We start from the raw sequence: 13,200 nt of genomic DNA, 5'->3' as shown, positions 1-13,200 counted from the left end.
TTAATACCAAAAGTACTTGGAAACTGAAGTAGTCAGAACAGGATTGTTTAAAAACTAGAAATAATACCGTTATAATTGGGATGATTCGTCTGGGACTTCATTGTAGGTGCATAATAGATAAGAAAAGGGTTCATAAACCCAGTGTAGACTAAAGTACAGAAATAACTGCACTCTTCCCCCTGACAGATCTGGCTCAAATTCATTAAAGATGGCATGGAAGAGCAGTGGACTAATGCGAATGCGCAGCTATCTTCTCTTAGTGATTTTATTTCTGCCGCACGAGATGACCTGTAAGTTCATATTCTTTTTGGCCTCTTTTTAAATAAAGAAAAATTTCAGATTAAAAAAATGATAAGTGGGCATTGGGACTATCCAAAATTAAATTGAAATGACTACATAGTTAGTATAGCTGAGTACAAGAGTCAAATAACATAATAAAAAATTAAATGGAAAAATATTTTTATGGTTCTGATATTATAAGCAGGGTGAAGTATTCTGTATTCTATTCTCTCCAGAGCCACAGCCAGAATTTTTCTACATTTTAATGCATTTCATTACTAATCATATCCAAAATAATCTTCTGCCATTTATTTGAACATAACACTTACACAAAAATTTTTCCTGCACTTGCTCTCCACCCCAATCTGGAAGTAGCTTTCTCTGGCCCCAGACTTCAAAAGTAATACATAGTCGTTGTAAAATAAATTAGGAAATATATAAAAGAACAAAGAAAATTAAAAATCTCCCTAAATCCCATTGTCCAAAGATAAACCACTCAACATGTATATTCTTCCAGATTAAAAAAATACTAGGCAGCCATCTCATTATTTCCTCTAGTAGTTTATGCTTTTTAAAGGAAAAGCTAACATGTTTACAGAATATATTAACCAATATGATGTAGGGGGCAAGTTTGTGGCAGCTAAAGTAATTTTTAGCTTTTGCTGCTTGCTTCTGAACCAGGAAAGTAAAAACTGAAATTCAAATATGTTACTATACAATGAATGGATTTCTAAAAATCAGAGATGAAAATAAACTAGTATATATCCCGATAATCCATCCCACAACAACTTGTCTACCCCACAAACCACAGCTGTTTAAACATCTTTTTATTTTACTACACTGCCAAAACAATATTAAAACATCAGAAATGCAGGACCAAATCCTATCATCTAATCAGAATTGTTTACCCATATGCACATTCAATGTTGATATATTTACAGTAATATTAGAGATGCAGTTTATATTCTGCCTATTTACCTAATGTTACATCTTAAATATTTTTCCATTTTGCTGCAGTCCTTTCCTTTGTATTTCCCTACTCCCATCCCCTTACTTTGCCACTTCCAACCCCTTGGGGTAAGCAAGTCCGGTAAGTATTTCTCCACTTTTTTCTCTGTTTTTATCAATCTTATTCTATATATATAGATAGAAATTTTCCCAACATTTTTCTCATAAATGTGTGTGTGTATGTGTGTATGTGTGAATGGAGTAGTTCTGTACATACTGTTTTATAACCCAGTGGTTCTCAAATTTCGCTGCGCATTAGAATTGGTGGAGGGGCTTTTAAAAAACCCAATACCCAAGTTGCACTCATACCAATAAACAAGAATGTCTGGGGGTGGGGACATGGCATCAGTAAGTTTTTTAAGATTCTCCAGGTAATTCCAACGTGTGACAAAGTTTGGTAACCATCATTTTAACCTTTTCCTTTTTTTAGTCAATAACATATTATGGATCTTTTTTCCTTGTAAAATCATATAGATCAATATGACTGTTTTTAATTGTTGCAGAGTATTCCATTGTACTGATGTAACATAATCTGTTTATGGCCATTTAGATTGTTCACTCTATCTTAATAGTTTCTTCCTGCACTCCCAGGTTCTGTTTTAACTGTGAATGGTAAAACTGAGAACTACATTCTGAATACCCAGCGTGGCTTTCAAGAATCTCTGAACTGTGCTATTCAAAACCACACTAGAGAGGAAGGACTTCTCTGGTACCGAGAAGAAGGGACAGTGGATTTGAAATCTGGAAACAAAATCAATTCCAGCTCTATCTGTGTCTCTTCCATCAGCGAAAACGACAACGGAGTCACCTTTACCTGCAAGCTGCAGAGGGATCAGTCGGTGTCCATCTCAGTGGTGCTGAATGTCATTTGTGAGTAAGGGGAAAGAAACTGTTAGTCAGTCTGTGTTGTCTGCACTACATAAAGTGGTAGTTGAAATCTGGGTCTAACGAGTGTATGCATTTTAACATTTGCTTGATATTGCCAAATTGCCTTATTTATGCTCCCACAACAAAGTGTGAGAGTGCCTATTTCCCCACACCCTCATGATCACTGAGTTTGAAATTTGCCAGCCTGATAAGAAATTTATTTTTATTTTCTAAATTAAGAATGAGAGTGTTCATCTTTTTATAAATATATCTGCTGTTCATGTTTAAAACCCCCAAAGATGAAACTCTTTGATGGCTGGGTTCTAGAAATTCATAACCCATTGGTGGAACCCTATGGGGTTAATGGGTCCTTCAAATGATTTTATGTAGGTGATCATGGTTCAGGTGGAAAAGCTGATTCTACATGAGGGTAGTGCGGATGGCGTGATAAGGGCGATGTGGGATAAGGTGGTAATATGGTATGATTGGTAAAAAGAGCTCTGGACTCAAGCTTAGCAAACTTTTCTGTGAAAAAATTGATGCTATTGCTCCTGAGATTAAAAGGATGAAGAAAATGTGGAGGAATCCAGCTCTGGCAAATACTGGCATCCTGCAGCTTGCATTTCCAGAGTGACTCATTTGCTTGTTTCTGGGCAAAGAAGCTTTGTTTTTTACTTTCTATAAATTAATAAAATGTGATTTTTAGCAAGCTTCTTCCTGCCTACTTTGATAGTATCCACTGTCAGTGGACCTTGGAGGTCTTGTAATCTCTATAAAATGACAGATGAAGAAACTGGGGCTCGGGCTGGGCCCGAATTATCACAGCTGGAGTTGGGAACAGAACACAAATACCTAGGCTCCTAAGCTACTATTTTTCCCATTATATCTATGTAAGAGAGACATGGCAGAAATGCCGATAATACGATTTGGTGGCTTTAAAAAATGATTTTCAGTTTTCTAACCTGAATCTACATTTAAAATCATCTTTATAACAACCTCCTAAATATTGTTGTTGCTAAGCACATATAAAAAACAACTGGTCTGTGACTCATAGTGTTAATAACCGACACAAACACATTAATCAATAAATCAAAATGAGCACTTAAAAAGTGACAAGAATAGCATGTACAATCCTGAGAAAGTATTATTATTGTTATGAATAGCAGTTGACAATACACTATTTGGGGGAGTGTATACAGAAACAGGTCTTTCATATGTTGTTGCTGAAAGTATAAATTGAGATTACCTCTTTTGCAATATCTATCAAAACTTAAAGTGTGCCTGCCCTATGACTCAGCATTTCTACTTCTGGATGTTAACCTTGGAGAAACACATGCACATGTGCATGAAGAAACATATACAAGGAATGTTTATTGAATCATTTAAAAATATTTTAAAAATGAAAAAACCTAATGTCCATCAAAATAAAATAATTAAGAGTCATATACTATAACACTTTAAAAGCAATGGGCTAGGTTTCTATGATTCAATGTGGATATATCTCAAAAATATGCAAGTAATTGAGAGAATGAAGTCTTTTATGTAAATCCTTCTCACCCTCCTAAAACAATACAATATATTTCCTAGGAGTACCTTATACGTATAAAAAACTAATTTAATAAAAGATCTGCAAGGGTTTACATCAGACTCATAGCAGTGGATATTTCTGGGAAGGGGGTCAGGAAATGATGAGGATGGAGTCAAGGAGAACTTTAACTATATCCGAAATGAACTAGTTTTTAAAAAGGGAATACTCATGTACAGCTAATATGCATAAAAATTAATTTAAAAATTTTAAATAAAAATGAACAACTAATAGGACCTGTGGAACTGGTTGGGACTGGTATATTTGGCAATTATGTTCTCTATTCTAGCACCTTCTTACATATCCAAATATCATATAACATCCTTGGATATGGATATGGAATTCAAGCTCATTCCAAAGAGCAACAAAATGTCATTCTTCTGGGAGAATTATTAATAGCACAGCCTACACAGGGTCTAATTATTCAGTGTTCAGATTATACAAGCTCCTTTCTTCCTCCTTCTCTGTCTTCATCTCTTTCCTACTGCACACTTTTCAAGCATTTTATTACACTTTTGTACCTTGGCCAGAAAATGCAAAGGGCATGGAAAAGAAGGGAGAATCAGCTCAGCCATTTCTCTCCCTAGGTGTTAGGGATGCGGGTTGGAATTATTTGTGAAGGCAAATGAGTTTGACTATCTATGGGTCTACGACTGCCCTTATCATGGCAGGAGTGGAGAATTGCTCATGCAGAGGGATGAGAGGGACTCAGAAGGCCACGCTCACCTTCCAAAATGCCAATGTTGTTACAACTGGAACACCTTCTGGAAGGAGGACGTTATTTATGGAGGATCGTTGAGGAAATGCAAATATGCATTGGTAAATATGTGGCTAGGGCAAATGTGGTTAGATACATGCAAAAATAGAGGGTGTGAGACCCCCCAAAATCACCACCAGCAGCAGCACCACGATAATAATAGTACTAACTAGCACTGTGGTAAATTCTTTACAGGCATTATCTCATTTAATTTTCACTGCAATTCATGAGGTAGCTATTATCTCATTTTTTAGATGAGGAAACTGAGTAGTTACTTAGCAGTTAAGTAACTTTCTCAAGGTCATAGTAAGTGACGTAGATGGAATTAGGGCTAACTGCAATACCTGCTTTCTTAATATTATACTGTTTTATCCAACACTAGCACAAATTGGTTTATTAACTCTCAGAGAGCAAATACCGAAAGCTTATACTCTTGAGGAGTGTAACAGATTGTCTACTTGGCACAGAGTCATCATTATATATATTTGTTTCACTGTTTGTCTTCCCCACCACATTAGAAGTTCTATGAGGTTTGGAACCGATGTATGTTTGTTTGTTTGTTTGTTTGTTTGTTTTTATCATTGTATCCTCAGTTCCTAGCCCAGTGCTTGGCATACAATAAATAAGTATTCAATAAATTTTCATCAAATGAATCAGTAAGTACATGAAATAGACTGAAGAAAGATCTTGAACACTGACAGTAAACTGTTGTTTATCTGCTAATGAAACCTAAATGCTTGAGTCTTGCAGTTCCTCCTCTCCTAAGTGGAGATCAATTCCAAGCAATTGAGGAAGGCAGTGATGTGAAGTTGGTTTGCAATGTGAAATCCAACCCCCAGGCTCAAATGATGTGGTACAAAGGCAGTAGCATCCTGAATTTAGAGAAAAATCATCACCAAGTCCAACAGACAAGTGAGTCTCTTCAACTGTCAATCACCAAAGTCAAGAAATCTGACAATGGAACCTACAGCTGTTTTGCAAATTCATCTCTGAAAATAGAGACATTGGACTTTCACCTCCTTGTCAAAGGTAACTCCTTTTTAAAATAATATCCAGCACAATGCAAAACTAAGATCAAATGCTCAGTAAATATTTTTCATGACAATGAATGATTATTAAAGTTGTGATTAGCAGCTAGGATTTTCTTTGAAGAATTGTCCCCATCCAAGGAGTTTTCCACTAAGAATTGTAGTCCTTCCTTTTAGGAGAAATATGCCCATTCTATATAGGACACTGCTTTTTGAACAAAGATCCTTTTCTAGAACCATGTGGAGGAGATGATTCTGGTTGGCTTTTATGTAGGAGTATTTCCATGAATTCTGGGCAACAAGGTTTGTAAGAACTGGACTTTTAAGTTCACAGCCTAATGACAAACACGTAGAGAAAAAAAGATACTGACTAGATAAGAAAATGGATCTCTAAAATCACTCCTTACTCTGAAATTGAAACCTATAGGCTAATCAGAAGAGGGGGTAGGAGGAAATGGAGGTAAAAGTTCTTTATCTCGGCTTCATGTTTCATCTACCCAGGTCTATAGCCCTGCAATACAGGGAACAAATGAACTCTAACTGTTTTTCTCTCCTCATATTCCTTTTTCATATAAAAAGAGAGGCAAGATACTTGGTGTAGCAGATGCAGAAAATGCTCATGCACATATTTCCTGGTCTAGAGACAGTATGCTAGGAGCAACCAAACAAGTCGAGGCTCCCATATCTTGTTAGAACATTATTTACTTTCTTTTTTGCCTCCCTGTGCTCACTCATTGCCTTTCTTGCCAGTTCCCAAGAAGCTAACTGAACACCTGCCAGAAGTGTTAGACTGATGTGATAATAGGGCTTCTTATTTCCTCCCCTTCATGGGGTCTAGGACACCAATAGAGTGGCTGCTGGGGAGAAAAAACCTGCTGCTGGTTGAATGCCCATCATTGTGATTACTGGTGTGTTCAGTTGTTTGTCTTGCAGAGCAGTGACAGTATGCCAAGAAGCTACTTGCTTGAAAAACCAAACCCACAAATGACCTAAGTATTCATGGGTTAGAATCAGTGGAATAGCACCATATTGAAGCCTGTGGCTATTCACCTCCCCCAAGACCACAAAAGCCTGGTTGGTGGTGGCCTCAGGCCATGCCATTCTAACTGGTTTTAAAGACCACACAGAGACTAGGGAATTACACCATCTCTCTTGATTAAGAAGGAATCATGATTGCTCCATGTCACATAAAAAATATACAGCTTGTGTGGCAAACAGGATGCCAGCTTGACAAATTGGCTTCAGAGGGGCAGAATCCTGTTTGGGGTGGAGCTCTTCCAAACCAGCTTGTTTTTCTTATTTCTTCCTGTTTTACTACTTTCTAGGTTGTTGGCTGCCTTTGCAATATAAGCACTCTGCTGCTGGTAGTCAGGCTAAATGCCAAGTTTGTCATGAGACACTCTCAGCTTCACAATTCTACGGGGTAGTTTCTAACTTAGGTCATGCAGAGCTGGAAATGGCATCACAGATCTTTTATTTTCCTTTTTAAATATTATTTATTTATTTGTTTGTTTGTTTGTTTTTATTTATTTATTTTTACAGATCTTTTCTTGATTATCTGGTTACAAATAAGAGAGTAAAACAGGGCAAGGGGAGAGATGCTATTACACTTGCTAAAGTCACTTTCAACTGAAATTTGGAATCCAAAGTGAGCCAACGAGTCAGGCAATTTATTTAAGCTTGTTTATGAAGAGAAAGCTGTCGCATGTAGCTTCATTTTATTCAGCTTGGTAAAAATATTCCAACTTGTGACTGAATCCTGATTTTTTCCCCCTAATTGTCCCACTGTTGCTGCCCTTTATTTTGATATCTTTCCTTGATACTGCAAGTAGAGCGGGTTCCCAGTAAGATGAAGGCCCTTTGGAGTGTCCCAAGGCTAGCAATTACAGAGCCACAGCATATGAGAAGGCCCATTGAGCAGGGTTTCTCCAGAGGGTTGATGCAACCCACACCCATATGAGAATGATTTTTAGCAACAACCAAAAGGGAGCAAGAGTAAAGGATGCTTAATCCATTTACTCTCCCAAAATTGTTTTGAGCAGGAACTGGAAAAAAATGAAGAAGAAAACAATTAAAAGGTAACTGGTTGATGTGTCATACAACTATGGAGGAATAAAACTTACTTTATAATCTTGAGGCATATAGGGCTTGGACTGTAAAATTAGATTTATCAAAAGTCTCCTTCTCCATCTCCTCCCTGCCTTTTACTCCTCATATACTATCTCTTGACTCTGTGTCCTTTATATCAATCTCAATCTGTAGTTTTTGTCTGTTTAATGTCTGTCTCCTCCACTCAAATACAAGTTCCACAAAGGCAGGAACCTTTCATGTCTGCCCATTTTTTTCAAGGGCAAGCACAGCACCTATCACACAGTAGTCATTCAGTAAATATCTATTGACTGTATTTCTTCCCCATAAACTCAACTGTACAATAAATAGTACTCTTTATTTTCTATAAATTCCTAAAATTTTTATTTTAACCACTATTGGAACTCCTTTCCCTCCTTGGATGACATCAGAATACAGGGACTTAGGGTGATTTAAATACTTTTGTTGACCTTAAATACTCTTACTTTTGAAACTTTCATCCCATATCATATCAAACATAGTAAAACAAAGCATATTAAATATACATTTCTTCTGTAAAAATTTTGAAAAGATTTTTACAACTTGCCTATATTTTGAATTTTATTATAAATAAATTATTAATGTGGTTCTTAAGGTTTAAACATAACTATAACTTAACAGTTGGGTTATAGTTAACAAAGAGTTACGTTTTATTGATTTTTAAACATTTATTAATTTTGATTTATCTTGCCATTTTTTACGTATTTTGGAGCCAATACTTTTTTCAGATCTCAAGTGTTTTCAAAGGCTCTTAGAAAGCTTACAATTATAGGTACCTGTGCCCATAGTGCCTGGTGAACAAAATAGCTCTGAGCCTACCTGGTGTTCAGAAAACAAGGAAATGGGCTTTCATTTCCAGGTTGTCATGGTTGCTACTGATCTCTTCCTAGTCCAAGTTAGAAGTAGACTCTCTGTTCTTCCATGTGATTTAAAGAGGTGTGACTATTCTTTGGCAAGGTTGGGAAGGCTGGTGCTTAGAACACTGCTTCCTTAAAGGCATCATGCAGCCACCTTCTGTAATATTTTGTCACCTTCTTGGGGCACTATCACGGTACAGCTACAAGGGTCCTCACTGCTCCTGGGTGCCACAGACCTCTCTCCTCTTAGTCCAGCAGGCTTTTTACCTTTTCTCTTCTTGCTCTTAAAGCTCTCTTTCTACTTCTCAATATCTTTTGGGATTTTCAAAAGGCAGGCCATTGACATCGGCCTACTTCTGCTTTCTCCATGGCAAAAATTATGAATGAAGGAAGCACAAAAGGTCTGACGTCCTGTTTGGGAGAGTTAGTCATACTATCATAAATTAACCATCCACAAAGGAATGGATTCATGAGCTGTCTCTACCAGTTATTAATTCTATGACTTTGGAAAAGTAAACTAACTTCTCAAAGTCCCTGGTTCCTTGCCTGTAAAATTGCGAATAATAATACTTAACTTTGGGGTTGTTGGGAGGATTTAATTAAGAGGATGATATATGTAAAGTGCAAGGCAGCATGGCTGGGACATATTAGAAGTACATAAATTAGAAGCATATCAGTGTGAGTTCTCATTCCCTGTGTTTGCATTTTCAACAGACAGAGCTGTGGCTGTACCAGTAGAACCCATTATTGCTGCAAGTGTTGTGGTCTTTCTGACACTGTGCTTTGGACTGATTGCTAGAAGAAACAAAATAATGAAGGTATTTAAGTATTCTAAGATATTTTAGGTAAAAAGTTATCTCAATAAAGGTAGAGAACTAGCTATATAAGTGACTAGAGTTAGAAGCCATACTTGGACAACTTAGTCTCTCTACAATGAGATCTAACATGGAAGTTGCTCAAGGGAATGAAAAAATTGTATGTATATTATGAATACAGATTTATGAAGAATAGAAGTGCATACGGATAAGCCCTGTAGGAAAATCGCTGTGGTATTAGGGGTAGGGGATTGGGAGCTGATTTTTCTACCTTTTATTTTCTCTTTATTGTTGCTATGGTGCCTTTGGTATAATATATAAATATAGAAAGCATCTGCTCTGGATTCAGAGATCTGCATGAAAAAGATGGCACTTGCCACTAGCCTCTTGAGTACAACCATAAGCCCTGGTTGTGGTGGGCTAGAGTTTGAATTGTTGAGTAGTTAACCTTGTTGGTTAGCATGATGTAGAGTGCATGCATACGTAGGTTAATGCCAGGTATTTGACTCCACCAGTTAATCCATTGGCAAAGGGAGTCAAATATGGCAGAAAACCTCTTAGGAAAGGCCAGTGTGGCTGAGGCTGAGTTCATTATCCAGCAAAAGTCATTCTCCATGAAACATACGGTTACTGGGTGTTATTCAGGACAACACGTCTCCCAAGAAGAAATCCACCCAGCCCTTGTTCCAACCCAAAACAAATTTTTCCTGCAAAAAAAGAAATGCTCAACTCCTTAAGAATCCTGGAAGCATTTTGATTTAAGAATTACATCTTCTCTATGTTCAATAAAAATGATTAATGTGGCCAAATAAGTAAGACCTGGAGTGCAGAGGTGGCTGTAAATATTTTATTGTTGCTATGTATCGGTGTGTATTTTTCCAGTTAGGAGATTAACAGACATTTGGGTTTCCTGTCCCTTGAGCTACCTTGATGCATTCAAAGTGTTTAGCCATGGGATTTAGAAAGCAGGCAAATTTATTGCCCTTGTGTTTGCCTTTAGCTCTGCATAAAGGGTCAAGATCCTCAAAGAGAAACAGCTTTGTAAGTAAGTATTCTGGGCTGGGGCCAATGATTTGTCATAAGCAGATGGGTAGCAATGGTATGCATCATAAAGCCCATCCCGGGCAAATTCCTCCTGAGATGGGAGGTGCTGGAAGGTGAAGGGGTTCAGAGGAGAATGGAATAGTGGAGGAGAATTTGCCTCCACTTTAGAGGAAGACAGGTGAGGCAGGTTGGAAGGTTTTCTAGAACTGAGAATACCTTTGGTCTTAAGCCTACTTTCTCTTTAAGCAATTTTGGGGCAATGCTTGTGCAACTGCGTTTTATTGCTCTATAATATAAATATAGCTACCCCAAGGGAAGCTACTGCTGCATTCTCCTTCACAGCAAGGTCAGAAGCCACATTCCTCATCCTAAATCCTGCCTTCTCTTTGGAGCTGCCTTTGGTCTATTGGCTCTGGCACATGTGAAGTGGGCAGTGGGTAAAAAGAACATAGGCATTCTTTCCAGGAGTATGAATTTTATTTTTAATTTTTTTATTGCTATGATTATCATTATAATTAATTTCTTGGTTGATTTCAGATGAGGACACTGAAATGGCATCTAATACAGCAAGAATTGTCTATCAGAACCTCCTTGATTTATGTAGTCCCATCTGTATTTATTGCTATTATTAAATTCACTTCTGTCAAATTGTCAGAGATTATGAAGAAGTGTTTCATTAAGTACTTAACAGTAGTTGTTATGACTAATTTAATATACTTTCAGAACAGTTTTAGGGAGAAAGCTGTTAAGAATGAAAAGATTTTATTAAGTCTTCTTCTCAAAGGGTATGTTATTTGAGATTCATTCCAAAAAGGTAGGTAATCATTTACCATTTAGAATATATTTTTCTAGGTAAGATTTTAACACATCAGTGCAACACACACAAAAAATATTGGGGAGGGAGCAACACAGAGTGATAAATTTTTAAGTGGCTAAGGGAACATGTAAAAAATATCAATTATCATCTACCGTCACTGTTGTTTTAGAAAAGAAATGTTTTAGAATTGAAAAAGGAGGGATATAATCTCAGAATGTAAAATATTCCCTTAAATGGAAGACATTTAATATTAAAAACTGAGCATATGTCCTTATTTTCGTGGTTGACAGTCACAAACTTTGTGAGCTTTATGTAGTGATGAAGATGAGAACAACAGGAGACGGGCTGGTCAGCATGTTTATTTACAAGTATCCTTTGCCTCCTTTTGCATAGTTATCTACATAGATCTAGCTATATCAATTATGAGTCAGCCTGTGCTCTTCTCATATACCTTGTAGCTCTTTTATAATTTATCACCGACTTTCTCTGCTTCCATTCTGTCTTCATTTTGTCCCGCATAAGAGTCTCTGCTTCATTTTCCCACACAACTGGCCCAGGTTAGGAGGAAAAGCAGACCTGGCTAGAAACACCTTAATGTTTACGCTCCCTTCCTCTATCTTAGAGAAAAAAATTTTGCCTAATATTGCAGTAGCTAAAAATTCCACAGTGAGAGAGGGAAGGAGAAAAGGAGTGGGGCGGGGAGAAAGAGAGAGAGAGAGAGGGAGAGAGAGGCTGAGACCATTAAAGACTATAGTTTACAGACTTCTCAGTGTTCTTGGAGGCCCTAGCAGGTTTTTGTGGGGAAAAGTTCAGATCATATCTCTCATTCAGGGTTTCTCAAAGTAGAATTTGGAAGGCCTGTGAAAATGCCGTAAGGACAAGGTAGGAGGACTGTGAAAATATGAAAGTTTAGACAATTACGTAGAAGCCTACAGACCATAAAGAAAAAAAATCTCAGGCAATGGTGGTTTGGGATAGTTTAAAGTGGAAGAGGAGGCAGAAAAATCTCTCATATCTAATTGGACTTGGGATCAAAAAACCTGAGTTCCAATTCTGGCTGTGTTTCCTTGAGCAAGTCTTTTTTCCTCTTTTGGGCCTTTGGAAAATGAGAAGATGGGATTAGGAGAAGGATTAGGATTAATTTTCATGTTACTTGAAAATTCTCAACAGATTTCCACATAGGTTAGTTAAATGCTGGAAGGAAGTGGCATGAAAGAGGTAAAATGTAGTACCTTTGCCCCATCTAGAATTATGAATCAATTTTGTTCTAGGATGTGACAATCCTTGAGAATTACAGGTCATTAGTGAAGAGTTTCTTCACCCTTATAAAATACGGTGACCTTGTACATTAGCACAGCCAATATTAACTAGTTTTAACAGAGCACAGCAATATCACAAATGGTCATTGCATTTCATTTTGTCTTAACAGTTTTGAACAAACAGAGCTTGTATTCAAAACTATGTCTATTGTTTAAAATTAGAAGTTAGACTAGAGGCTGACTGAGAAGGACACGAAATTCAAAAAAATCCCCCATAGCTTTTCTGAAAATGTCTTTTAAACCTACTATGAGATACCTGAAATTCTAACATTTATTCTTCTGGTTTTTGACTCTTAGGACTATAAATACCAGTGGAAAAGAGACAGACAAAGGCAGTTGCTCCCTTTTCACCTTTTTACCAATAAGGACATATTTTACATGATTTTTCTCTTTCTCAGGCCCCATTTTTTTGAAAAAACTAGTTTATCAAGCAAACTTTATTTATTAAATAATAGTACTCTATTTTCCCAATTTTAAAAATATTTATCGATGATATCTACTTGCCAATCTAAATTTTTTTCCTGACAACACAATTATCCAGTTCATGTAAATCTACCTAAAAGCAAAGAAATCTAGTACTTTAGTTAACCTGTGCAGTCTTTTAGAGGTTAACAATATAATCATTGACAACAGACTTTTTGGATCATTGAAAATGGCTTACAAATTCCCTCACCAACTTTACCCTTGTCATCACCAT

The 13,200-nt window shown here is 36.9% G+C and overlaps 1 protein-coding gene across 1 annotated transcript; it reads left to right on the top strand.

Moving 5' to 3' along the window:
• Positions 1-208: 208 nt before the first annotated feature.
• TMIGD1 (transmembrane and immunoglobulin domain containing 1) lies at positions 209-10,368 on the top strand. The gene is made up of 5 exons (XM_006925040.1): positions 209-290; positions 1,879-2,157; positions 5,247-5,525; positions 9,223-9,326; positions 10,324-10,368. Exons 1-5 carry the CDS (start codon positions 209-211, stop codon positions 10,366-10,368), a joined length of 789 nt encoding a protein of 262 aa, XP_006925102.1.
• The last annotated feature ends 2,832 nt before the right edge of the window (positions 10,369-13,200 follow it).

The sequence above is a fragment of the Pteropus alecto genome, unplaced genomic scaffold (genome assembly GCF_000325575.1).
Source record: "Pteropus alecto unplaced genomic scaffold, ASM32557v1 scaffold98, whole genome shotgun sequence".
Classification (NCBI taxonomy): domain Eukaryota; kingdom Metazoa; phylum Chordata; class Mammalia; order Chiroptera; family Pteropodidae; genus Pteropus; species Pteropus alecto.
Note: the sequence above shows the minus strand (reverse complement) of the source record. Positions and strands in the feature narration are given on the sequence as shown.

Bases quoted from the DNA above. Each gene is read 5' to 3' on its own strand.
- TMIGD1 (XM_006925040.1), top strand. From the start codon at position 209: ATGGCATGGAAGAGCAGTGGACTAATGCGAATGCGCAGCTATCTTCTC. The intron at 2,158-5,246 runs GTGAGTAAGGGG...TGAGTCTTGCAG, and splicing joins AGTGGTGCTGAATGTCATTT to TTCCTCCTCTCCTAAGTGGA. The intron at 5,526-9,222 runs GTAACTCCTTTT...CATTTTCAACAG, and splicing joins CTTTCACCTCCTTGTCAAAG to ACAGAGCTGTGGCTGTACCA.